Source organism: Lissotriton vulgaris, chromosome 5 (genome assembly GCF_964263255.1).
Source record: "Lissotriton vulgaris chromosome 5, aLisVul1.2, whole genome shotgun sequence".
Lineage (NCBI taxonomy): Eukaryota > Metazoa > Chordata > Amphibia > Caudata > Salamandridae > Lissotriton > Lissotriton vulgaris.
Window position 1 is genome coordinate 1,737,757,897 of NC_141693.1, and position 27,712 is coordinate 1,737,785,608.

The 27,712-nt window shown below is 48.6% G+C and overlaps 1 protein-coding gene across 9 annotated transcripts in view; it reads right to left on the bottom strand.

The window, feature by feature from the left end:
• KAT7 (lysine acetyltransferase 7) overlaps positions 1-27,712 on the bottom strand; it is a 707,790-nt gene that overhangs the window by 286,076 nt on the left and 394,002 nt on the right. For all 9 annotated transcript variants that reach the window (XM_086923976.1, XM_086923975.1, XM_086923978.1 and 6 more), the window contains 2 exons: positions 9,401-9,490; positions 9,060-9,200 (listed from right to left, as the gene is read on the bottom strand). In XM_086923976.1, coding sequence (XP_086780102.1) covers positions 9,060-9,200; positions 9,401-9,490 — 231 coding nt within the window. The remainder of the gene's footprint in view (positions 1-9,059; positions 9,201-9,400; positions 9,491-27,712) is intronic.

Sequence of the window (27,712 nt, forward strand, 5' to 3'; positions counted from 1 at the left end):
AAGCTCACAAGAGTGCAGTGGCTCAAAAGGAGGACCCATCAGCCTTGTAAGAACCACATTGAGGTTCCATTCTGGTGCTGGTGGTGTCCGTGGTGGAATGACCCTTTTGAGTCCTTCCAGAAATGCCTTGATAGCAGGGACCTTGAAAAGTGAAAGGTGTTGCCTATTCTGGAGGTATGCAGCCATAGCAGACAGGTGAATGTGGATGGAAGAATACGCCAAATTGCATTGGTACAGATGGAACAGGTAACAAATGATGTTCTGAATGGAAGCATCCAGCGGGTCAATGTCGTGGTTTACACAGTAAACGACAAACCGCTTCCATTTAGCCGCATAACATGCTCTAGTAGTGGGCTTCCTTGCCTCCCGAATGATGTCCATGCAATCGGGGGGAAGATTGAGGTAGCCAAACTCTAGGACTTCAGGAGCCAGAACGCCAGGTTGAGCTGTTGCGGATCTGGGTGCTGAATGTCGCCATGGCTCTGCGTCAGAAGGCTGGGTGTGAGATGAAGCCTTTGATGCGGTACCACGGAAAGTTCCAGAAACGTGGTGTACCATGGTTGGCGAGCCCACGTTGGAGCAACCAGGATGAGAGTCATCGAGTGCTGCCTGAGCTTGCGCGCCACCAGCGGTATCAGAGGTGCTGGGGGAAAAGCGTACGCAAATCTGCCTGACCAGTTCATCCATATCGCATTGCCCTGCGATTGCGGGTGTGGGAACCTGGCGGCGAAGCTTTGGCATTTTGCGTTCTCCCTTGTGGCGAACAGGTCTATCTCTGGATGACCCCACCTTTGGAAGTACGGTTGGAGTACTGATGGATGTATCTCCCACTCGTGCATTTGGTGGCTGTGCCTGCTGAGCAGGTCCGCCATCTGATTGTCCTTGCCTGGGAGATGCTCTGCCATGAGGAATATGTTCCTCTGAATGGCCCACTTCCACATGCTCTGAGCCAGATGAGACAGCTGCGGAGAGTGTGTGCCTCCCTGCTTCTGAATGTAGTACATGGCCGTCATGTTGTCCGTCCGGATCAAGACGACCTTGTTGCACAGATGTACTTTGAACGCCTTTAAGGCCATGAAGATTGCCATCAGTTCTAGCACATTGATGTGCATCTTCCTCTGCTGTAGTGTCCATAGTCCCTGCACTGTGTAGTGGAGTACATGCGCTCCCCATCCCTGGAGAGAAGCGTCCGTCGTCAGGATAATCTGTGGCACAGGCTCTTGGAACGGTCGGCCCTTGCAAAGGTTTTGTGGATTCCACCAATGCAGAGAGTTGTATGCTCGACCGCTCACCAACACTAGGGGCTAGATGTAGGTAAAATAGATTTACCGATTTTTAATTACCGAATTTTACCGATTCGGTAATTAAAAATCGGTAAATCTAAGCTGTGGACATGGAGGTATTCCAGATGTGCTGGAATACCGAATCCGAAGTATTCGGTATTTACCGATTCGGTAAATACCGAATCGGTAATGCCCATTCATTCCTATGGGCTTTGAAGCCCATAGGAATGAATGGGCATTACCGATTCGGTATTTACCGAATCGGTAAATACCGATTTCCACAAGGGTGCAGGGGTTGTCACTTTGACACCCTCTGGCACCCCCAAAACAGGCTCGGGTGCCATGTGGCAGGCATACATGCCCTAAGGGCAGGTCTGCCTGTCACATGGCATAGGTGTGCATGCACACATGTGCATGCACACCGGAATCGGTATTTTACCATCAAATTGGTATTGATGGTAAAATACCGATTCTGTAAGGCCTCTGGGACTCAGAAGAGTCCCACCTACATCTGGGAGCCTCAGATTCGGTAAATTTACCGAATTTGTATTTTACCGATTCGGTAAAATTACCGATTCGGTAATTTTACTGAATCAGTAAAAAAATGCCCCCTACATACCTGTCACCCATTTACCGATCGGTAAATGGCCTGAAACGGCCACCTACATCTGGCCCTAGGTCTGTTAGTTGCCCGTGAGCCTGAGTCCACTGACGTGCTAGGCACTCCTGAAGCGGACGCATATGTAACCTCGCGTGCGGGACGATGGAGATGCAGGAGGCCATCATGCCTATCAACTGCATGAACACCTTCGCTGGAAGCGAGTGCTGAGGTCTGAATCGTTGGATCAGCGTCTGGATACTGGCGATTCTCACTGAATTTGGCTGCCAGAGTGTTTATTGTCGCGCCCAGATACTGCTGTATATGGGCGGGTTGGAGATGGGATTTTGGGTAATTCAGTGAGAATCCCAGATCGTGCAGGAGATGAATGGTGCGAGACACGTGGTCGGCGCACTGCTGTTCTGATTGTGCCTGAATGAGCCAGTCGTCCAGATAAGGATAGACGTGGATGTTCTGGCGTCTTAGATGCGCCGCCACAGTCGCCAGGCACTTTGTAAAAACTCTTGGCGCTGTGGTGACCCCGAAAGGCAGAACCCTGAACTGGTAGTGCTGGTCTAGAATTGTGAATCTGAGGTACTTCCTGTGTGAAGGATGCAGGGGAATGTGAAAGTATGCATCCTTGAGATCTAGCGTAGCCAGGAAGTCCCCCTGCCGAAGCAGAGAGAGAACCTGCTGCAACGTGAGCATATGGAAGTGTTCTGACAGAATGTACCAGTTGAGGGGCCTGAGGTCCAGGATGGGCCTGAGGGATCCGTCCTTCTTGGGGATTAGAAAGTACAGAGAGTAAACTCCTGATCCCCTTTCTTGCAGTGGCACGAGCTCTATTGCCCCTTTTTGCAGCATGGCTTTGACCTCCTGCTGCAACAAGTGCAAGTGCTCGCCGGACATAGGACGGCTTCTTGGAGGTATGTTTGGTGGAGTGGAAGTAAGATCCAGACAGTAACCGTACTGGATAAGAGATTTGACCCACCTGTCCGTGGTGATGGATTTCCACGCGGGCAGGAACTGTTGGAGTCTCCCCCCGACCGGTGTTGTGTGGTCGGGGGGCAGTGACAAAGCGTCACTGTTTGTTGGTGGTGGAGGACCTGGAGCTGTTGTTTCCACGTCCTCTGCCTTTGACGTTGTTGCCCCTGTAGCCACCTCTACCCTTGTTGGTGTATGAGGTTTGGGTGTTGCTTTTAAAGTACTGCGTGGATTGTGATGCTTGACCCCTTGAGGTGCCTCTGTTATTGGAGCGGCGAAAGGAACCACCCCGAAACTGCTGTGATTGGAGGGCCCCCATAGACTTAGCAGTGTCCGTATCTTTCTTCATTTTTTCAAGGGTTGCATCCACTTCAGGGCCAAACAGGTGGTCTGGATTAACTGTTTGATTTAAGATGGTTGTCTGTATGTCTGGTTTAAACCCTGACTTTCTAAGCCATGCATGCCTACGTAGTAACACACTAGTGTTGATAGCCCTGGAGGCGGTATCAGCCACGTCCAGCGCACACTTAATGGAAGCGTTGGTAATTAGCTTCCCCTCCTGAATCAACATTTCAGCACCCTCTTTGTACTGATCAGGTAAGTGCTGCAGAAGTGTTTCTAGGGTGTCATAGTGCGCCCTATCGTAGCGTGCAAGTAGGGCCTGCGGTTTTGAAATGCGCCAGATATTAGCTGCCTGTGCAGCAATACGTTTTCCTGAGGCTTCAAAGATCTTCGATTCTTTATCTGGGGGAGGAGCATCACCCGTGGTCTGCGAGTTTGCCCGCTTGCGTGCGTTGGATACAACCAAAGAGTCCAGTGGCAAGTGTCCCTTGATGTACGTCGGATCAGTGGGCGCTGCCTTGTATTTCTTGTCAATACGAGGATTGATCACTCTCGCCCGGGTGGGCTCCTTGAAAACCTCTGGCGCGTGCTTTAGCACTCCCTTGAGCATTGGCAATGTCTTGACAGTCTTCTCAGCCACCGAGAAAGTGTCAAACAGAAAATCGACATCCACTGGGTCCGCATGGAGGTCGACATCGTGATTGGCCGCAGCTCTCTCAATTAGAGCGTTGAAGGCCGCAGTCCTCTGTTGGGGAAGTCTTTGCAGCAAACAGCTGCGGCTCCTGTCCCGACTGAGGGTCCTCAGGGTCGCCCCCAGCAGACCATGGCTCATTGACCTCCTCTGGATCCGAGTACGCTGGATAATTGTACTCCTCCTCCTCGTCTCCGTCACCCTCCCCAGCGTTTGAATGAGTGGGTGAGAGTTCGAGGCCTTGTGGAGATGCAGGCTCCATAGGGGCAGAAGTACCCGCAGAGTCCAACTTCTTTTTGAGCGGAATACGAAAATGTTCCAACACTGGCTCCGGTGTGATCTTCCTCTTAAGGAGAGAGAGTTTGCCTGTGTTGGCGTCGATGACAACCTCTCGACGCTCTTCGTCAGCGAGTGGCTGGAGCCGAGGCTTCGGCACTCCCAAAGATGCTTTAGGCGTGGACACCAGCTTCAAGGGCACCCCAGCCCCATGTTTCGGAGCGAAAGCCTTCGGCGTCGTCTTTGGCGGCAGCGTGAAGTGGATCGGCGCCTTCGCCGGTTTATGTGGAGTCTTCGGCGCCACATCCTTCGGTCTGGGAGCCGCTGCATCCTTCCGAATGCGTTGAAGGGACTCCGTGACCTTCTTCGTGAAGGACGGCGAGGGTTGGACTGTCTCGAGGGATTCCTCCGAGTCCTGATCCGGGTCGGTGATTAAAGGCACGGTCTTCGGAGCCGACACATCACCGGCCTTGGCTTTGTCGACCGGGAGCGGCGCAGCCAGAGCTTCGGGGTCGTCCTGACGCTTCTTTGAGGCTTTTTTAGGGTCATCGACCTTCTTGGCGTCGACGCGGGCCTTCAGCGCGTCGACCATCTTCGGCGCCGATGCAGCCGCGTCGGGCGTCTTCGCCTTCGGCTTCGACACCGGTGTCTTCGGGTCAGCCATTTTGGCGTGCCTCTTGATCTCGGCGGCCATTTTGGACTTCTTCGGCGCCGAGGCCTCTGGAGCCTTAGGTCCCACCAGTGCGACTTTCACTTTCGGTTTCGATACCGATGGTGCGGATCCTGATGGCTTCACTTTTGGTTTCTGTACCGGGAGTGGCGCATCTGTAATGTCCGTGGCCGTGCCCGGAGGCGGGGCCGTGGGACGAGTATTGAGGTCTTGGGTAAGGCCCAAAGGCGATCCCTCGACCTGGGACTTTTGCTGGGGTTCGGCCCCAGAGTCAATAGGAGGATGCTCCTCTTCCGAGCTCTCCTCCACGGTGGCAATGGCCCCGTCGTCGTCCCCTACCTCCTCGACGACTTCCTCGAACTCTTCATCTCCCGCGTCGTAGTTCTCATCTTCCGACGCTGGCTCCGAGTCCGAAACTTGTAGGACGGTGTCGTCTTCAACGTCTTCTTCAAAGATGTTGGCCGGAGGTGGTGCCGATAACTGGGCCTGCAGTCTCGCGGCCCGACGTAGCTTGAGAGTCTTCTTCGACCGGAACTTGGAGCAGGCCATACACCTGGCCTCGTCGTGGTCTGGCGACAAGCATCTGTTGCACACTGGGTGCACGTCGAGGTGCGAATACTTAAGAGGCGCACACTGGGCACCTCTTAAACGGAGTTCGTTCCATGTTGAAGTAGTCTGGAGCGTCGTGTAGGCCCGTCCGCGCCGACAACACGCGGAAGGGCAGCAAGTGTTCGGAGCCGATAAATAAGCAAACCCGAACGATGGACAATACCGACGCGAGTCCTAAAGACCTTTTGGTCTCAAGTTAGCAAAGTTAAACAACTATCGATTCCGACAGAGGGAACCGAAACACATCCGAACCCAATGGCGGAAAAAAACAATCTGGGGATGGAGGCGATGCCCATGCGCACTGTAGTCCAGGGGAGGAGCCACCTATCTCGTGATACTTCGAAGACTCTTCCAGGACAACAATGTGCAATCATCCGGACCCAACACTAGGCGGCGATCTATGCACAGATATGAATTCAGCAGCCCACATGCCTCGAACCGATCTTGTCGAGAAAGTAAGTATTTAATTGGTTACATAGAGGCTGGGATGGGGGGATTTGAGGTGAAGCTCTATCGGAATAGGTCAGGTCCTTCACTATACCGAAGATTTCCCTCGGTTTATTTTCAGCTGACATGATTTTTGTTGAAAAATAGGGGGTTTTAGCGGCGAGGATTGCAGTCTTGTAATCGGCAAGTGAAGTAAGATAAAGGGTTTTGAGTGAGGGACAGTAATTTTTTCTCCAGTGCCTCTCTGCCTGTCGAACGGACAGTTTTAGTTCTTTTAGGTGGTCATTAAACCACCTGTTCGACTCCTCCCCTATACGACTTGTACAGCGTATTTTGTTGCTGCTGCGGACGAGGAGCCCATATGATCGAAAGGATGATTTTCCAAATCCTCTGTACCTACGAAAGGATCCTCTAGATGGAGTCTGTAAGCCAAGTGATTTTGCTGTGGCCTTGCTATCTTTGAATCTCTCAAGTGTGGCATCCACTTTCTTACCAAACAGTCCTGAACCATCGAATGGTAAGTCCAACAGAGTGCCTGCACATCTGATGAAGTCTGTAGACTTCAACCAAGCACCCCTTCTTGTAGCCACTGCAGAACCCATAATCCTTGCCAATGAGTCATCCGTATCTAGACCACTCTGAATGACCTGACGTGCAGCAGCCTGGGTATCGTCCAAAAGCTCTTGAAAGTTCTTCCTGTCTTCATCAGACAGTTTAGGCAGCAACTGTTTAGAGGAATCCATCAGGGCATGGATATGCCTTCCCATCAAGCAGGTTGCATTCGTTGATTTTAGCGCCATGCTCGCAGATGAAAACACCTTTTTGGCAGACTGGTCAATCCGTTTTGATTCCCGGTCAGCTGGAACTTGAGGGAAAGCTCCCAAAGACCAAATTCCAAGACGGCGTAGCCGAAAGAAAGGGCATAAATGGGGCCTGGGCATAAGTCTGAGGAATCCCCAAATTATAAGCTAATGGACCCATGGGACCCGCAGGTACATAGCCCTTGCGAAAACACCATACATAGCATTAAGGTAATTCGATGGGTCTTGACATGGAGCCGGGGATGGAGGATAAACTCCTGGCGCTGCCCCCGAAGCCGGTGTTGCTGGAGTCGGCCCAGTCGGTGCCGATAATGGAACCTCTTCTGGCTGCTCCTGATCTTCTTGTTCAGGCTGAACTTCACTCGGATCCGGAGAATGGACCGAATCCGGAGAAGGCGTTGGTGATCGAGAGACTTCTGGGGAAACTACCTTCACTGGCGAACGCGGATTCTATTGTGAAGGAGACACTTCATCTCTTCTGTGACTCCAAGGTGAAGTCGATCATGGCGCAGGTTCTTTATCAGAGTGAGGTCTTGAAGATTGCTTCTTTTTCTTATGTCTCTTCGACTTAGAGTGTCCCGATGCCGACTTCGAGCCCAATCTGGACTCTGAACGAGAGCTCGACCTTCTTTTACTTGCTTTCTTGTCCTTCATTTTCGCCATAAAAAGTTTGGCTTCCCTTTCTTTCAATGCCTTCGGGTTCATCTTCCGGCAACACGGACATCCATCGACGTTGTGATCGGAAGACAAGCACCATACACAATCTTCGTGCGGGTCAGTGATGGACATCTGCTTACCGCACTCCCTGCAGGGCTTAAAACCACATTTTCTCCCAGACATTGTCGAAAGAATCAAGAAGAACAGATGAAAACAAGAATTACAAAGTTACTACGGAGAGTCCCAAATAACCGTTGGCGTCCACAGCGTGGAAAAAAGGGAACTGACGTCATCACGCCGACGAGGCCCTATTATGGATGCAGTAACGTCAGTGGGGTCGCGAGAGGAGTCGTACCCTCTGTGACGTCGTCCATGACCTCACCGGCTTGGAAAGCTACAAAAGTTTCTGATTGGCTGCTGCGCAGGGGATATTCACAAGGTGAGGAATCCACTGGCAGATGTATCCATCAGAATGACAATGTACACCTCACATTGAAGCAGTGCTTGTCAGAACAATAGGGAGTGCTTCAATGTCGAATGGTGTTTTGAGGTTGAAAACTGAAGTATTTCATTGACATTGCAGAGTGCCTAGGAGTCACTATTATCGCACACTAGAGACGGCCCTCAAGGGGAAAGATGTCCTGATGAAATCATACTTCGACATCAAAGGTTTTTTTATGTCGATCAGGAGGGACGAGCTGGTCTTTGAATAAGGGGTACCTTTTGTGGCCATCCTGTGGTGGTGTTTCAGTTCATCTTCTTGCCAAGGACCCCTAAGCTTGCCTCAGAGGACAATTCCTTCAGTCTTTTTAGGCATCCTTCACAATTGTGAGCTGAAAGATTTTAAAAATAGGAAATACTGTCAAGCAAAGGATGTCTGAATTCAGAGGAGAAATCATCACAAAACAGGTTGAAAAAATCCTGAAGTGTTCTGAGATTCCCCTCAGCATGGAAAAAACAGCGGCTCTCAAGCAACTTCCAGTGTAAGGAATGCTGGGAGATGCAAGCTGCTGGCTTGTTACAGAGGCAGTACACTTTTAACCTTAGGACCCGTCGGTCTATGGTCTTCAGGAAATTGCGCTGCAATGGAGTTTTTTCTGTTAACTTAGTCTGTGGGAAACAGTCTGCAAAGGTTTCAGAGGTTTGTTACTGCATTTAAAAATACCACCAGATTTGACTTACATTACAAGTACTTTTTGTGCGGATTTGAAGACTTGCGGGATCCAAGCTCATAGGCCTGAACATTCTAGTTTTAGGACTATCAATAAAGATTCTACGATGGAGAAGCATACATTATTGTGCAAGATGAATTTGCCAGTCTCACTTTAATCTAAGGTCTTACCAGTTTAATTAGCCCTGGCACTGATGTAGAAGGCCCTAAACGTTGAGGGCAATGCTTGGTTGTAGTTTGTGACAGTTAGAAAAAGTAAGGGGCTCAGGCCATACAATGTGGTCTTTACACTGAAATGTGACTAGCAAATAATTATATATTAAAGAACTTTAATGAGAATGTACATCTTACAGTGAAAAAAGCAGTGATGGTAAGACTGGTTTTGATGTGCTCTGTATCTCATTGCTACCGGTCATTCTCCTTACTGCTTTAGACGTCAGGGAACCAAATACCATGATAAAGCCTCACAATTCGCTTATTGAAAGACACAAAAACAATATTCATACTAACCTTGGAGAAATAGCCGATCAGGTGGCAACCAGTGTTATCGGCTTCTGTCATGACGTAGAAGAGGAAGGGCTCTACATCATAATACAAAGTCTTGTGGTCCAAGAAGAGCTTTGCAAGTAGACATAAATTTTGACAATAGATCTGAAATTAAAAGTGAAGGCAAGAAAGTATTATTGTCATCTCAAATGTTCCACCAGCCATCCTAACAGCACTGTTGCTCACATGTGAAAGCAAAAACACCACACGCAAAAGTAATTCGAAGACCGAATGAAGATACAGTGATCGGATATAGACATCCACATCACAAAGACATTATTGCTTGCTTCAGTAAGAATTCATACCTTATTCTTCTTTCCATCAACTTCAAAGACAGAAATGGATGCTTTTCGATAAATCTCATCACCAGGAGGATGCTTCCACACACACTTAGCCTAGTAAAAGAAAATAACTGAGCATAAGTCTTCCAGGTTACTAATAAAAACAGAGTCTAAATGTTAAAACACAAAAAGTCCTTCACAAGGACAAACAATAACTTCAAAGTAAGTCAATAGTTTAATTTCCAAGAAGAAATTATTTATACAGGTTAATAAAAGAGAAAGGAAGATCTTTTCAAGATTCAACCTCAAACATTCTTATAGTTCACATAACAATATTGGACTAAAGCCAAACCTATTCTATGGGGTTGTGCTCAGGCGGACTCCAGGATTTTCAGCACTCATTTGGACTCTTGTGAGAACTTTGCCTCACAACGGATGTGAGTGACATCCAGGGTGCCGCAGCGTACTTTGGTGTTGTGCTGGTCATCATTGCGGAGCTCTCTGGGGGCTGTGAGATTCTTTCCCTGCTGCTGAGAAGGACACTGGGGGCGCGCAGAGTGGCGTTCGTTTTTTGATTGAATGACTTCAAGTCCCAGGAGTCCTTGGCTGCCCACACCTGCACCTGGGATTGAGCACCGCCCACCGCCACAGTCACATTAAAACACCTCGCCGCACCCGCTTCACTGGTGCCGCAGCGTACTTTGGTGTTGTGCTGGTCGTCATCGCGGAGCTCTCTCGGGGCTGTGAGATTCATTCCCTGCTGCTGAGAAGGACACTGGGGGCACGCAGAGTGACGCTCGTTTTTTGATTGAAGGACTTCAAGTCCCAGGAGTCCTTGACTGCCCACACCTGCACCTGGGAATGAGCACCGCCCACTGCCACTGACATCATTTAACCAGCCATCTCTTCCGCTGCGCGGGAGTGTCCTGGGACAAGGGCAGGACCGTCTGTGGCCGTCCAGGGCAAGAGGAGGCAGGGCAGTGCCATCCCCCTTGGCTGGATGCAAGGACATTGACCACTGAGACCTCTGAACTTGTGGTAAAATTTAACTACTATGGTTTTGGTGTTCTGTTAAAGTGACTCCTTGCTTGGACATTTGATTTTTAGTGTATAGTGATACATTGTTTGTGGTATTAATCGTACTTTATTTAACTATTGTGGGGATTGTCAAATTAAATAGATTGTCAATTTAGATACTTATTGACCTCCATATTGAGGAATATGGGTAAAAATATTCCTAGGCAGTCTCGTCCCAGCACTAGGCAAAAAGTAGCTAAAACTACTCCTCTTCCGAGTTAGACCGCTATAGATAAAATGTTGCAAAACACTATAGGGGTAGTTGAATCAGCCATAGAAAATACAGAGATGTGCCTCTCTCTCCCTACTGGTTTGCTCCCCCCCTTGCAATCTGTAAATGCATCTTCAGCTTTGGTAAACTCTTTTGACTCAATGCTTATGACATCGTATGTTGGGCTTCCAAGTGCTCAGAATCATGAGATTCCCTCTATACAGCATAACTTGTCCCCTGATCCATCTCCCTTGCCTAGTAGACTTTCTTTAACACCTTCAATGTTGCCGCTGAATGTAAGTGCTGAGCCCCCTCTCTTAATTGATGATTTGGTAGGGCAGGAGGGGAGTGATGTCCCTTTAACCCCTGATCCTGTATTAACGGACAGGTCAAATATTGAAAGCCCACCTGTAGGAACCAGAGGGCAAAAAGCTAAAAGTAAACAAAATCACATTAATAAAGAAGATTTGCCTGTAAATAAATTTATGGGGAAGGGTAGCCGCACCCAACGAAAAGCGGTACCAAACTTAAACGGACGAAAGGGGAAAAATGGTGACTGTCAGATAGTTGATGTTGATGCCCAAACTAGCGTGGGCAAGATTGAGGTTGGTGATTTTCTGGGGAAGAATGGAGACTCTGTTATCAACACTCCTGGGGCCAATCTGTCTGAAAATTACCAACATTGAAACTAGGGTAGGTAATATAGAGGAACAGATGACTAAAATCATCCATCCCACTCAGACAACTTACACTAAGACACTAGCGCCCTCATCTGTACCCATCTTAAGTGGGGGTTTGACCAACCCTGTACAGCATAAATCTAGGGGGGGGGTTAAGGATAAACCAGAACCTACATGTTCAGGGGGTAACGCAGTAAACAGCGCAGTAGACCAAACAGCCTTAAATAATCTAACTAATGATAATGGTAACACTAACCGTCATACAGGAAGTGATCAGGATGGCCAAAGGGTCAACTTAGCTAATTCATTACCTATTTTAAATTTGCCACCAGAAGCTACACCATACACGGTTGTGTTAGCCAATGTCCCAGCTTTACCTCCCAACGTGTTTGAACACTGGTCGACCCTAAGGAATAAATCCCTTCATTTTCTAACTTCAAGAATGGGATTTAAAAATGCCTTGTTCTCTGAATTAAAAATGGTCAGAAGAGTGAGCTGGATAGGTACCTCTTCCAAATCTTTTGATGGAGACTGTGTAATCTTAACATTTAGATCTACAAATTTGGTATGAAACATCATTGAGGGGGCCTTTAATGGGGTAGTTAATACTCAACTCATGAATATTCTACCTTTGGGTTTCTTTTATCCTCCCATGTATTCCGGAAGGCTTCCAGGACCTTATTCCTCATTGGAAAATCAATTGGGACCAACCAAAGTAAGATATTGTATTCCGACTTCAAATCCTTTTGAGGCTCTAAGTGGCTTAGAGAGTAATGACTGACTGCAAATGGCGCCTACTATTAATTCATCTGGGGGAGCAGCCCACTATACCTCTCTACTAATCCGGGAGGATACCTGGCCCAGGCTGCTGTGGATCATCCATGCTCCCTCTCAGGCGATCTGGATAGGGATCTGGAGACCTTGCAAGCATGGCTTTTAGACAGGCTAAATGATCTTGCCCCGGAATTGACACCCCGCCCGACACCGAAACGGGTCTCTGCGCCTTGGTTTACCGCAGCACTGTCGGCTACGCGGCAGCAGTGTAAGGTGGCCGAAAGAGCTTGGCGGGCACAATACGATACTGTAGCCAAGCTGACCTATAAGACGATGGTCAAGGCCTATCACCGGGACATTCACCTGGAAAAAAAAGTATATCTAGCTGGGAGAATAGAAGCTGCTTCTAACTCCTGTAAGGAGATTTTCTCCATTGTGAGAGAATTTATTTCCCCACGGTCTAACACCTCGGACGAAAAACCATCTGGTTCCTGGGCTTCGGACCTTGCTGATTTCTTTACGAGCAAGATCCAACTTATACAGGATTCTTTTCCATCGCCTGTGCCTACGGGTCTGACTAATCCTGAGGCCATCTTGTCCCCGCGGGCTTCGCCAGGTGTGACGCTGGGTGTGTTTCCTCCGATCTCTGCCCCTGAAACTCTAGCGCTAATGGGCAATCTCAAATCGGGCTCGCCCCTCGACCCATGCCCCGCAAAATTTTTGGCGAAAGTTGCGGAGGTGATCAATCCGCTGGCGAACCCGCTGCTGAATCTCTCGTTGAGTCAGGGAGTGGTCCCGCACGCCTGGAAGCAGGCGATGGTGATTCCGCTGCTTAAGAAGCCAGGCCTAGATCCGAAGGCCCCGGTCAACTATAGGCCTATTTCTCCGCTGCCGGCTCTCACGAAGATTGTGGAAAAGCACGTTCAGGTGGTGCTCTCCAATTTTCTTGAGACCAATGAGATCCTGCACGCCACCCAGTCGGGTTTTCGTCCCAATCTCAGCACAGAGACTGCGCTTCTTGAGGTCTCAGAAACCATTAAAGGGGTTCTGGACTCTGGGGGCAAAGCCATGCTGGTGATGCTGGACTTGTCGGCGGCTTTCGACACCGTCCCCCATGATGGTCTTCTCGCAAGACTCTATGAGATAGGTCTGCGGGGGGACGGTGCTCGGCTGGTTTTCCTCCTTTCTAGCCGGCCGCCGGCAAACGGTCTGGGCCTCGCCAGATTCCGCCGTGATGCCGCCTCTGGGAGTCGGGGTCCCACAGGGCTCTATCCTGAGCCCGACCCTATTCAACATCTTTATGACCCCGTTGGCGGCGTTGGCGGAGTCGTATGGGGCCCAGATCGTATCCTACGCCGACGACACCCAGCTCCTCTTCTCGTGTAAGAGAGGAGGAGACTTTGACTGGGAGAGTATCCGGGATTGCCTTGGGGCTGTTTTCCAATGGTTCCAACTGAACAGCCTCAAGTGCAATTCCGATAAGTCCGAGGTACTCTTCTTTGGGTGTGACACAGAGCCAGACTGGCAGGCCTGGTGGCCGATCAATATGTTTCCTCCGTCTTGTTCTTCCCAAATCGCCAAGAATCTGGGGGTCAAGATGGATAAGGGGCTAACATTGAAATCCCAGATCCTCGGGGTGTCGGGCACCTGCTTCGGCATCCTTAGGATGTTGCGGAGGTTCCTTCCCCTGCTGTCTGAGGAGCATAGGAAATTGACAGTGCAGGCTCTGATCGGGTCCAGGTTAGACTATTCTAACATTCTTTACCTGGGCCTGCCAGAGTATCTGCTGCAGCGGCTCCAAGTGGTGCAGAACGCTGCCGCGAGAGCAATCTTTGGTTTAAATAAGACGGGCCAGTGCAACGGGCCTGTTGAAAACCTTGCATTGGCTTCCAATCCGGAAACGGATCGCCTTTAAGGCTCTGACTCTGGCCTATAAAGCTCTCCACGCGGTGGGAGCAAAGTATCTTCAAAAGAGACTGGCCTTCTATCAACCGACTCGGTCTTTGAGGTCGGAATCCCTGTTTCGGGCGGTTGTCCCGCGTGTGAAGAGAGCTCGCCTGGGAGGCCGCTCTTTTGGACTACTGGCGCCACAGTCGTGGAACTCTCTGCCGCTCACTCTGCGGGGAGCTACCAGCCTACTTGCCTTTAGAAAAGGCCTTAAAACCTGGCTGTTTACCCAGTAGCCTGTTTTTCCTGTATGTGTTAGTTCGGCCTTCTGTCCTTTTCTTTTTTAACGGTGTTATGTTATTGTGTTGCAGCCTTCCTTTTCCAAAAGCGCCGGGACACTCTTTTTGAGTAGCCGTGCGCTATACAAAAGAATAAATAACATAACATAACATATCACTAATGATCGGATAGAGAACATATGTAAGACTGGGACTTAGGCCACCAATGAGGGTAAGGCGGCCATGGAGGTTCATAAATAGTTGGAGCACCCAAATGGGACTGGGTCTTCGCCGGAAGGCCTCAGGCCTCTATCTCCTGCTTTGATTCCTGTTGAATTCCCGATATGCAATATTTTATCTTGGAATATCTCAGGAATTAAATCAAAAATTGATAATCCATTGTGGCAGGATTTTATCCAGCATCAAGATTTGATCTGTCTTCAGGAAACTTGGAGCAGGTAAGCGGTCCATTTGAATGGGTACAAGACCTACCATACCCCGGCTGTTGAGGTCACTCACGGGAGAGCCAAGGGAGGGTTGAGTGTCTATCTCTCAAATAAGCTGAATTTAAAGGAAGTCTTAGAGCCCATCAAAGACACTTATTTTCAGTTTCTGTTACTCCTATTTGACTCTGATGCTGCGATTGCCCTGGTTAATTTTTACAATAATATTCCCCAGGGTGAAGTTTCAACTGTTATTAATAAATTGTTTGAAGTATTGTCCTCTCGGGTTATAAGCAACCAGAAAGACACGATGGTCCTCTGGGTAGGAGACTTTAATTGCATCTTATGTAAGATGGCAGAAGATGATAGATGTGGTGTGGTATGGGAGGAGGGCTCGTGTCTATCACATTTTACCCACTCCCCTTTGGGTGACCAACTCAATGACTTGCTGTGTAAATTTGATCTCGGTTTTGCAAATGAAATATATGCACTGCCATTTTCCCTGCCTCCAACATTTAACGGTAGGGGTTGTTGCTCCGCGCTTGATTATGTTCTTACAACTAACAATCATGCCTATAGAATTAATTCGTTTAAAGTCTCAGAAAATGCACTAAGTGATCACTTCCCGCTCTGTCTGGCTATTCTTTTACCTACGAAGAATATCTCCGAGAGTAACTCGAGGAAAGCCAGAGCCTTAGAAACTTTATCTATTGGCAGAATGAATGGGTATTCGTTACAATGGGCTATGGCTAATCAAACCGAAATACTTAACACTGTAATTAGCCAATGTAAGCCTGAGCTTGCGATATGCCTGGGTGAAGATTCCACTCCTGACACACTCCTTGCATCCTTTTCAACCATCACTAATGTGATAAGGAATTCTCTTTTGAGACAGCGAAAAACTAATAGAGATCAGGGAGGATGGTTCAATTCTGAGTGTACTAAAGCCTATGCCCTTTTAAAGAACGAATTGCATAAAAACCTAAGAAGTATCGAGGAGGTGAGGAGAATTAGAAAGGAATATAAGTTAGCAGTTAAAGATAGGAAGAATGCATTAAAAGCAGAGGCCTGGGAAGCCTTGCATGAAGCCTCTGTAAATAATGATAGTGCCGGCTTCTGGAGGATTATTAGAACCCCCTTTTTAGTGGATGGAATCGGTCCAAAAATAGAGATAGCAATCCCAGAGGCAGACTGGGTTGGGCATTTTTTTCTAGGGTTTAGGAGGGAGAAGATACATCGTTTTCCCTGTGTACACCTATACCCCACTCCAGCTCAAGGAATCTGATGTTTACTATGGATAAGGTGGAAAAAGCCCTCTCTCCTCAAATCCTTTCTAGAAATGGCTGAGATAGTAAGAGGATTAAAGAAGTATTCAGGTTTGCCAAGATCCTTGAAGAACCTGAACATGTAGCTCAGCCATGGAATCCTCATAGCCCCCTCAAGTTTCAAAATATCTGTCATGATATCCCTATTGGGCTTGGCTTCTTCTTTAGTCCACAGCCTGTGCCATAAAAGCACAGGCTCAAGCTTAATCAAATCGGATATAAAGGTGAGGCCTAATTCTGCATGGCAGATTTAACTTGAGGTACCACTAGGAACAGCAAGTATGTATTTCAGGAAAGAGTTTTCAACTCTTTGGATAGGAGTCGGGGTGGTAAGGCTCCGGGCCCAGACATCGTCCCTATAGACATTTTTTAAGTCTATTATACCTCTATGGGCTCCCCTTCTGGTCCAGGTGCTCGATGCAAGCTGTACTACAGGTTTCCTGTATACCTGGGTGGAGTCTATAATTGTGCCCATTTTTTAAAAAGGGGATAGACATGACCCGGGTTGTTATAGACCTATCTCCCTGTTGGATTCTTTTACAAAGGTAGCTGGACAGATAATTTTGGACCATCTTTTGGACTGGGCTGCTGATAATTCTATTCTATCAGATTTGCAATACGATTTCCGGTCTGGTCTGGGAACAATAGAACAGGGCCTAAACCTTCTGATGCTGGTGGGGAAGTACACACGGGCCAAGAAAGGGAATTTATTTCTGGCCTTTGTGGACCTCTCTGCCGCATTTGATTGTGTGATTCATTCTAAGTTGTGGTCCTTACTGGGACAAATGGGTGTCGATGAAAATATTTATTTTCTTAAGCGTTTTTATAATGACGCATCAGCTCGTGTTCGTTATGGCCTGACGGGGGAATGCACTGCCAAAATCCCAATCAGGAGTGGAGTCAGGCAGGGTTGTGTACTGGCTCCATTCCTTTTTAATTTGTACATAAATGGTTTGGAGGAAGCCTTGTGCAGAGATAGTTTAGATTCCCCATATGTAGGCGGATGTCCAATCCCGGCTTTTTTGTATGCAGACGATGCCGTGGGTCTTCAGTGCACAGTGGATAGTTTCACCCTTTTCATGAAAGATCTGGGGTTAAGGGTAAACTCTTCTAAAACATTCATTATGCGCTGTGGTAAGAACATTAGGATCAAAAGGGCCATTTTTATTGCAGGACAGAAGCTAGAGGTAGCTAAGCATTTCTCATATTTAGGTATTCTATTTGCTCAGAATGAGACATGGGTGCAAGCAGTAGCAGCCAAGAAATTGGTGATGGTATGTTCTACTGCAGCCTTTAAATCTTTTGCCTAAAAGTTGGGTAAAAGACCACCTGTTGAGTTAATTAAGATCTTCAAAGCTAAATGTGTATCTGCTGCAATTTATGGAAGTGGGGTGTGGGGTTTTACATACCCGACTCCTATCCAAAGAGTTGAAAACTCTTTCCTGAAATGCATACTTGCTGTTCCTAGTGGTACCTCAAGTTAAATCTGCCATGCAGAATTAGGCCTCACCTTTATATCCGATTTGATTAAGCTTGAGCCTGTGCTTTTATGGCACAGGCTGTGGACTAAAGAAGAAGCCAAGCCCAATAGGGATATAATGACAGATATTTTGAAACTTGAGGGGGCTATGAGGATTCCATGGCTGAGCTACATGTTCAGGTTCTTCAAGGATCTTGGCAAACCTGAATACTTCTTTAATCCTCTTACCATCTCAGCCATTTCTAGAAAGGATTTGAGGAGAGAGGGCTTGACTCTGTTAGACACTGTAAGAATAACTACGGAGATCTTAAAAACAACTGTCCTGCAACACCAATTGATAGTAACTGTTTTTAATATTCAACCCTATTTGGTTTGTGTTCCAGGTAATAATGATAGATTCTTATTATCTCGCTTCAGGTTGGGAATCTTTCATAGATTAGTTAGCTTCCCAACTGTAAATGATTGGTTGCGAGACTTGCAGCCCTGTCCTTGTGATGATGTGTCCCCCCAAAGCACCATGAATGTTTTCTTATTTTGTAAATTTTATGCATTTATCAGGCGTGGGATCTTACTGACCTTTTTGAGACAGATGGGATTGCGCCAATGTCGCCCGGCCTTCCTAAGTATACAATTCTTGCACAATGAACGAGGGGTTTTTATAACTACAGTTTTTCTGAAAAAAGTGGTACATCACAGAAAGTCTATGATTATGTAGAGCACTTTATGTATAGTTTGGCCCCCTTGTTGGAATTTCTCCATTTCTGAATTGTTGTATATGTTTTTATATTCCATTTTTCCCACTTTTTAACTTGATGACTTTGTAAAATCAATTGATGTATGATTATTTTTTAATATGTATGCTTTTATGATTGCTTTTTAACAGTCGAATAAAGCTATTCTTGACTTGACTTCCAGGGAGACAGATCCTGGGGCTTTTAATCGTGTGCCTCAAACTAGGTGCTGCCACCAACACACAAAAAAAAGAATCATAACATAAAAAAAGAATATGGAACACAATTCCTAAGTGAAGGTCCCTGACCATGCAATCGTAAACACATTTTCCCATGATCCTTTTTTATGCTTACGTTCTTGAAAAGTAGTTGCATTTTTTTGGCTGTGCTGTAAAAAGTCCCAGCATCTGCCTTCCCTATAACATGAATACCTTCTGTAATTGACCACTATCGATCCCATTCATGGCCATCTTGTGCTTTCTGACTGAGTGTTGGCATATGGCCCAATGCTAGCACAAAAGGAAAGGGATGTAGAGGGAGGAAAGGGCATAGGCTCACCCTCCAATTACTTTAGTCAACAGAAGATCTCTGAGAAACAGAAATCAAGACGCCTAGCCACTAACTATAGTACCATTCACAATACTCATTGGGGTTGGACTGGTAGGTATAGTAAATAGAAAAAGAGAATTGCTCTTTTTCTTGGTGTCCCCTCACTCACCAGGGTGTGATAATGGAGTGGTATAAGTGACCAAAGCGGCGCGAGTAGGTGCTAATAAGAGGGAGGTATCCTGTTAGCAAATTGCTGGGATACTGAACCCCTTCGAGTCCATGGGGCGCAGTTAGGTCCCACTACATGAACCTCGTGATTCAATCGAATGCGTAGGTACTATATGCATGCACTAATTTCGATTGCAGCATTTCACAAATAAGCTCATTGTAGCGTTTAAGGAGTGGCGAACACAAGGCTGGGGTATGCACGAAACATGTTGACAGGAGTTGATAGGTACACCTTAACACATTGCGTTTGGGTATCCTAGTATTTCCACCCCATATTTTAATGTTACCACCTGGAAGCAAGAATAAAATTTATTGAAAGCTTACTAGGCAGGTATTTTTAACCATTCACTTATACCACTCCACTATCACACCCGCACCACACATAGTCAAACTATAAGTGCTCCTACGTAATTAGTCAGTCGCAGCACGCCCCAGTCCCCCCTATGATGAAGCATGTCACCCTGGTGAGTGAGGGGACACCAAGAAAAAGAGCAATTCTCTTTTTCCATTTACTATACCTACCAGTCCAACCCCAATGAGTGTTGTGAATGGTACTATAGTTAGTGGCTAGGCTTCTTGATTTCGGTTTCTCAGAGATCTTCTGTTGACATATGGCCTAATGCCACAGGGACTGTGGTTCAGCAGAAAGGATCAGAAGCCTCGTACCTCCTTGTTTGTGTACATATATCACTGATGCTGTGTTGTACGTCTGGATCAGCACCGGGGGTCATATCAAATCCTAAATGTCTCGTTATAGCACGTTCATGTGCAGGTTCATCTCGTGTTTGGGCCAAAACCCTCTTGAGGTTAAATCCGGGTCTTGACACTGCCCTACAACCATCCATGGAAGCACCTGAGGTCATTACAAAATGGGATTGAGGATATATAAATGAAAGATCTACTCCTACGCTGAGCCACTGGGTCAATCTGTGCCCTTATTACCTTTGGTGTGAGCTTGTAACAAGACAATGATCTGAGCAGGCATTGATAAATCTACTTGCCTTCTCACTTTATCGAAGAAGATTTTATCAGGTTGAGCTATTTTTAGTTCCTATTAGTCGTTCTGATGAGTGAATTTAAGCTGAAAGGAACCAGAGATCTGTTCATTCAGAACGTGAATTAGCAATAAGAAAATTAGTTACTTACCTCTAAGGTTCTCCAGTATTGGCATCTTTCATAGCTTCACATGCTTGAATCATCCCAGTTGTTGTAGTAGGAGTCGCATGGTAAACATTTAAAAGCGGTAGATAGAACTACCATAGGCTACAATGCAATGAAGAGTCAGTGTAATAGCCTATCCATTTCGTTTGGTAAAAAGAACCAAACTTGAGTAGCAGCCAATCAGGTGACAGTACCCTCTAGACCAATCCCAAGAGATGCTAGGTTCCTCAGATTTCAAATTACAAGTGTGAAATTATAAACCTTGAGGAGTAAGGGAAGCCTCTCTGGGGAGGAGGGTGGGTCGCATGTGAATCTATGAAAGATACCAATACTGGTGAACCGTAGTTACAGGTAAGTACCTAATTTTCTTCTCCAGTATTGGATCTCTCATAGATTCACATGCTTGAATCAGAGTAGCTAGCAGTTTCATAAATATGCATGTATAGAAATACTGTAATATATCATTGTCGACCCTTAGAGGATGGTAGGTAACAATGAACAAGTTACTTACCTTCGGTAACGATATCTCTGTAAGAAACATTAGTTAGTATTAGATTCCTTACCTTAGAATATCCCCAGGCGTCAGTCTGGATCCGGAAACTTTTGCGTAGCAGTACCCCTGCGCGTCGGTAGGCGTCGTCTGCAGGCGTCCCCTGCGGCTCCGCGTCCGTCGTAGGCGTCGTGCGCCGTGATGACGTCGCTGGAGTATATAGACGCCGCCTCCGCGCGCTGACGTCAGTTCTTTGTACACAGCTTTTCCGCGCCAGAACACGCAGAGCCATGTGAGAACCAACACTGGTGCCATTTGAAACTAGGGCCCTGAAAGAGATGTCCTTAACCCTAGGTATCAGTTCGCAGAACGGGGAGGATGGGTGGGTTCGGTAAGGAATCTAATACTAACTAATGTTTCTTACAGATGCACAAGTTACTACTTGTGTAACGATATATCTGTAAGAGACATTAGTTAGTGATAGATTCCTTACCTTAGAATATCCCCAGGCGTCAGACTGGATCCGGAAATTTTTGCGTAGCAATACCCCTGCGCGCTGGTAGGCGTCGTCTGCGGCTCCGCGTCCGTCGTCGGCGTCGTGAGCGCCGGGATGACGTCATCGGAGTATATAGACGGCGCCCATGCGCGCTGACGTCAGTTCTGATAACACAGCTTTTCCGCGCCAGATACGCAGAGCCATGATAGAACTAACACTGGTGCCATTGAAACTAGGGCCCTGAAAGGGGATGACCTTAACCCTAAATATCGGTTCGCAGAACGGGGAGGATGGGAGGGCGGTAAGGAATCTATCACTAACTAATGTCTCTTACAGATATATCGTTACACAAGTAGTAACTTGTGCATCTGAAAGAGACACGTTAGTGATAGATTCCTTACCTTAGAATAGATACCCCAGCAATACCAACCCCGGTGGTGGGTCTGCGAACCAATATCACACCAGAAAGTCCTGGAGGACGGAACGGCCAAAGAAGCCATCCCTCCGGACTTGACTGTCCAGGCAGTAGTGTCTTGCGAACGTGTGCAGCGAGGCCCACGTGGCTGCCTGACAGATGTCCTGCAGGGGGACACCGCGGCCCAGGGCAGTTGTCGTTGCCGTGGCCCGTGTGGAGTGAGCCCGCAATCCAGCCGGGGGCTCCTTCCTCGCCATGGAGTAGCATGCTTGGATGCACAAGATGATCCACCTGGATTTAGCGCTCCTGAGGCGGAAGCCGGGAGCTAGCCTGTTAATAGCTGTTTTTTAAGAATTATATTGACGTGTTTTAAAATTTGCACAACTTGACTTTTAAATTGCACCTGACACTCATACCCAGTCCGGAGGCTCTAGCATTATCCACCTTGCGCCTCGCTTGCTCAGGGACCCTCAGCTCCCACTTAGCCGAGTTGGGTATTGGATTCACGGGACCCACAGGGGCCGATCCAACTTAGCGGCCATCTTAGGTGAGGAACAGCTTGCCGCGCTAGTGGTTGCGAGGTAGGGCGAGTTCACGCGGCGCTGAAGCGCATAAATTGATACAGTCACCCTACGCGCTAGCGTACGCGTTTGTGGACGCGCCTTCCCGCGCCAAAGGAGCGCCTAAGGAGAGCCCGTCTGTGCCCGTCCGTGCCAGGACGGGCTAGGATTGGGCTAGGACCTTTTCCCATGGATCCTATCCTTCGTTCCAGTATAAGGTACAGCGGAGATTTCCTCAGATCACTTAGAGGAAGGGCTCGGGAGAGCTGTCCTGGGGATATTTTCCTTGAGGAGGTAACGGTCCCATGCCCCCACTGTAATTCCCCCAACCTTAGGAGCTGCAACTCAGATAGTTTTTCTCTCGCCCTGATTAATTGTCGCTCCCTTCCAAAGCATGCCATTGAAATAAACTTGCTCCTGGAGGAACGTGACGTGGATGTTCTATTCCTAACAGAAACATGGCTGACTGATGACTCAGACCCATATTTAGTGCAAGCGCTACCACCGAATTACTCCATTGCCAGACAGGACCGTGTGCCTGGTAGAGGAGGAGGGGTGGCGATTGTTTATAAAAACAACCTCAGATGTAGAACCTCGGAGAGTCCACTTATGGACTGTGAAAGCATTGGTTTCTCTATTTCCTTTTCTCCGACCTGCACCTTTTCTGGGATCCTGGTTTATAGACCCCCAGGAGACTCCCATGATTTTTGCAACAATCTTTTGGATAAGATCTCCCTCCTTATTAGTAGCACCCCCAATTTTACCATCTTGGGCGACCTTAATGTCCACTTAGATGAAGCCAATGCCAGATCATCACAATGCCTGGTGGAGACCCTGAGATTGGTGCACCTGGAACAAATAGTGGACAGTCCTACTCATACAGGTGGACATTTATTAGACCACATCTTTACTAATCTTGGAAATATAGTATGCACTCAGCCCACTTTTGTACCATGGTCAGACCATGCACTACTGTCCTTTCTGTGGTCCCCAGTAACACAGACTCACAAGGCTTCCATTCAAAAAAAGGTTAGTCGAGTATGGTCTAGACTACCCACTGAAAAATGGGAGACAGCCCTCAAAAGCTGCTCTCCTGCACCCCATGAGGACCCGGTGGCAGCTAATGAAGCCTTTGATCAGTGGATCAACTCCACACTAGATCCCATCCTCCCAAAAAAAGAGCTATGGCATAGAGAGGGTCCCAATAAACAACCATGGTACTCTAGGGAACTCAAGGAACACAAACAATTGTGTAAACGTGCGGAAAGGAGGTGGCGAAGGAATTACGCAGCTGCTGCGAAAAATGAATATAGGTCAATCCTGAGATCCTATAAAACTTTAATACAAACTACACAAGCCACATACTATCAGAGCAAAATTACGGAAGCAGCTAATGCCCCCAGGGAAATTTTTAAAATCTTTCAATCACTGGCAACTACACCTAGGACTATTAGTCCTATTGAGAATCCACAGAAACATTGCGATGAGCTAGCTATCTTTTTTGCATCTAAGGTGTCTAACATCTATTCCGGCTTTGCAGCGGTGACAGACATCCCAGATAATTGGAAGAGAGAAAAAAAGGAGGACTTGGATAAGGACCCCAATCCATCAGTAGTTCTCAAAGCCTTCCCTCCACTGGACTTGGCTGAAGTGGACAGTCTCCTTAGTAAGCTTAAATCTGGCTCCCCGGTAGACGCTGCCCCCCCGGCAGTTCTTAAACAGGTATCAGGGACAGTATGCCCTGTGATAACGCAGGTCATTAACGCGTCACTGGCCTCCGGTGTAGTGCCCCCCAAATGGAAGAAAGCGAAGGTCAGAGCTTTGATTAAGAAACCTAGCTTAGACTCTGAAGACCTGGCCAACTATAGGCCGATTTCACTTTTACCAACTATCAGCAAAATAGCTGAAAAATATGTGAACCGGGTCCTTTCTTCCTTCATTGAATCTACGGAAGGACTGCACCCTACCCAGACCGGGTTCAGAGCAAAACAGGGAACGGAGACAGCCCTGGTGGCAGTAGTGGAAGCAGTTAGAGGTATAGTGGATACAGGAGGCTGTGCTGCGGTGGTCCTGTTGGACCTCAGCGCAGCCTTCGATACAGTAAACCACTCTCTTCTGCTGCACCGGCTGCATCTTACAGGAGTCTCTGGATTGGCCATTAAATGGCTCCATTCTTTTTTATCCGACAGAAGCTTTTCTGTCTTTGAGGGAGAGGTGTCATCCAGCCAGCTGCAACTGAATCACGGCGTGCCCCAGGGTTCCTCCCTCAGCCCAACTCTGTTTAATATCTATATGAGACCTTTGGCTGAGGTGGTTCTTCCCTGGGGAATCCAACTTGTTACCTACGCCGACGACACGCAGCTGGTGGTTTCCTTGGTGAGGAACGATGTTTCAAATCTGGGGATCAACAATCTGACCCCATGTCTCACCAAGGTTCTGGAATGGATGACGTCTTCCTTTTTAAAGCTAAATGGAGCCAAAACAGACATCATGCTCCTAGGTTACAAGGCCCCAATTAATCTTGATCCTTGGTGGCCTCAGTGCCTAGGACCTCCCCCACCACCTAAGACTCACATAAAGAGCTTAGGGATCTGGTTAGACTCCTCTCTAGGATTTCAACACCAAGCAAAAAAGGTAGCCGGAACCTGTTATGGGCTGCTGAGAGTCTTAAAAAAAGTGCTTGACCTTCTGCCCTTCGAAGCCAGAAGATTGCTGGTCCAGTCATTGATTATGTCACGGCTGGACTATGCAAATGCCGTCTATATGGGGGCCCCGGTCGGCACCATAAAAATTCTGCAATCGGTACAGAATTGTGCTGCTCGACTACTTATGAAAGTCCCAAAAAGATGTTCTGCAAAAGCCGCACTTCAATCTTTGCACTGGCTATCCATCAAGGGAAGGATAACTTTTAAGACCATGTGCATGGCGCATAAATCCATCTATGGTGCTGGCCCACCTATCCTGGATCCCCTTTTTCGTCGCCACCATTCAGTGAGATCTCTGAGATCCAACCAGCGGAATTTGCTGGTAGTTCCCAGGATAAAGCTGGCCCGGATGGGTGGCCGTCGACTCTCGGTGCATGCAGCTAAAGAATGGAACGCACTCCCAGATGCCATTAGGCATGAGTCAAACCATCTTGCTTTCAGGAAGCGCTTAAAGACGCACCTTTTCCAATAGTGTCTTTACCCTCCTTTGTCTTACAGCGCTGGGATGCCCATGGGTAGCCATGCGCTATAAAAGAAAGTATTCATTCATTCATTCACCTGGAGATGGTCCTCTTGTGTACAGCCTTTCCCTTCTTCGCGCCCACGTAACCAACAAAGAGTTGGTCATCCACCCGGAATTGGCGAGTGCGGTCCAGGTAGTAGGAGAGCGCACGTTTTGGATCCAGACGGTGGAGCCTCTCTTCCTCTTTCGAGGGATGCGGAGGCGGAAAGAAGGTGGGCAAGGTGATGGACTGCCCGATGTGGAAGGCCGTGACAACCTTGGGCAGAAAGGAAGGTCGTGTACGCAACACCACCTTATCAGGATGAACAGACAGGAAAGGCGGAGAAGAAGAAAGAGCCTGGAGCTCACTCACCCTCCTGGCAGAGGTGATGGCAACCAGGAAGGCCGTCTTCAGCGTAAGGAGGCGAAGAGGACAGTTATGAAGTGGCTCAAAGGGAGCACACATCAGATAGGTGAGAACAAGGTTCAAGTCCCACTGGGGCATCACGAAGGGAACAGGAGGGAACATGTGTGTGATGCCCTTCAGAAATCTACTCACTATAGGGGACTTGAACAAAGAAGGCTGATCTGGTAGCCTCAAGAAGGCTGAAAGAGCAGAGAGATACCCCTTAAGAGTGCCCAGAGCAGAGCCCTGCTGGGCAAGGGAGAGAAGAAAGAGCAGCACTTCCGAAAGGGGTGCAGAGAGGGGATCCACAGCCTTTGCTGCGCACCATGCCACAAATCTATTCCACCGGCAGGCGTATACCGACTTTGTGGAGGGACGCCTGGCTGCCAGAATGATGTCACAGACTTCGGGAGGCAAGTCAAATGGCCTCAACTGCCGCCGCTCAATCTCCAAGCTTGTAGGTGGAGACTGGACAGGTTCGGGTGCAGGACCGTCCCCTGCTGCTGCGACAGAAGGTCCTCCCGAAGAGGCAGACGAATCGGGGGATCGACTGACATGCTGAGTAGCTCGGGATACCAGTATCTTCGAGCCCAGTCCGGAGCCACAAGGATAACTTGGGCCCGGTCGCGCTTGATCTTCTTCAGCACTCTGGGCAGAAGTGGTATAGGCGGAAAGGCGTACAACAGGCCGCAGCTCCACTCGCGACGAAAAGCGTCTCCGAGCGAGTGCCGCCTTGGAAACTCCAACGCGCAGAACTGCTGACATTGCGCGTTCTCTTCTGTGGCGAATAGATCTAACCAAGGCTCTCCCCACTGTCGAAAGAGACCTTGCGCCACGTCCGAGTTCAGACGCCATTCGTGATCCATCATGCACCGGCGGCTGAGTTCGTCCGCCCTGGCATTCAGAGAACCTGCCAGGTGTTGAACCACCAGAGTCACGCCCTGATGTTCCAGCCACTGCCAGAGGCGCAGAGCCTCCTGGCAAAGGGTCCACGACCCCACACCGCCCTGTTTGTTGCAGTACCACATGGCGGTGGTGTTGTCGGTGAACACTTGCACCACGCTCCCCCTGACAGAGGGGAGGAATGCCTTCAGTGCAAGACGAATCGCCCGCAGCTCCAGAAGGTTGATGTGGAACCGGGACTCCGCCGGAGACCAGAGGCCTCTGATCTCCGCCTCTCCCATGTGGCCTCCCCAGCCCTGGAGGGACGCGTCCGTCACAACTACGTGCTCCGGCTGGGGTAGAGAGAGGGGTCTGCCACTGACCCAGTCGCGGTCCGTGAGCCACCACTGCAGTTGTCTCGCAGTGCCCTCCGAGATCAGGACATGATCGGACAGGTTGCCCTGATGCTGGGCCCACTGAAACTTCAGGTCCCACTGCAGAGCCCGCATCCGCCACCTGGCGTGACGCACCAGAAGGATGCAGGAGGCCATCAGTCCCAGAAGCCGCAGCGTCAACCTGACCGAGACCCGGGATAACGGCCCGAAGATAGGAATCAGAGCCTGAATATCCCGAACCCGCTGCTCGGGTGGGTAAACCCGAAACTGCGCCGAGTCGAGAACCGCTCCGATGAAAAGGAGCTTCTGAGAGGGACACAGGTGTGACTTCGGCACATTGATGGAGAACCCCAGCAAGTGCAGGAGGTCGGCCGTAGTCTGGAGGTGGCTGACGACTGTCTGGGGCGAGCCCGCCTTCAACAACCAGTCGTCGAGGTAGGGGAAGACTGACACCCCTTGCCTGCGCAGATGGGCTGCGACCACCGCCATCACCTTCGTGAACACCCGTGGGGCGCTGGTAAGGCCGAAGGGGAGCACGGTAAACTGAAAGTGCTCGTGGCCTACCGTGAACCGCAGGTAACGCCGGTGGGCCGGCAGGACGGGGATGTGGAAATAGGCGTCCTGCAAGTCCAACGCTACCATCCAGTCTCCTGGGTCCAGG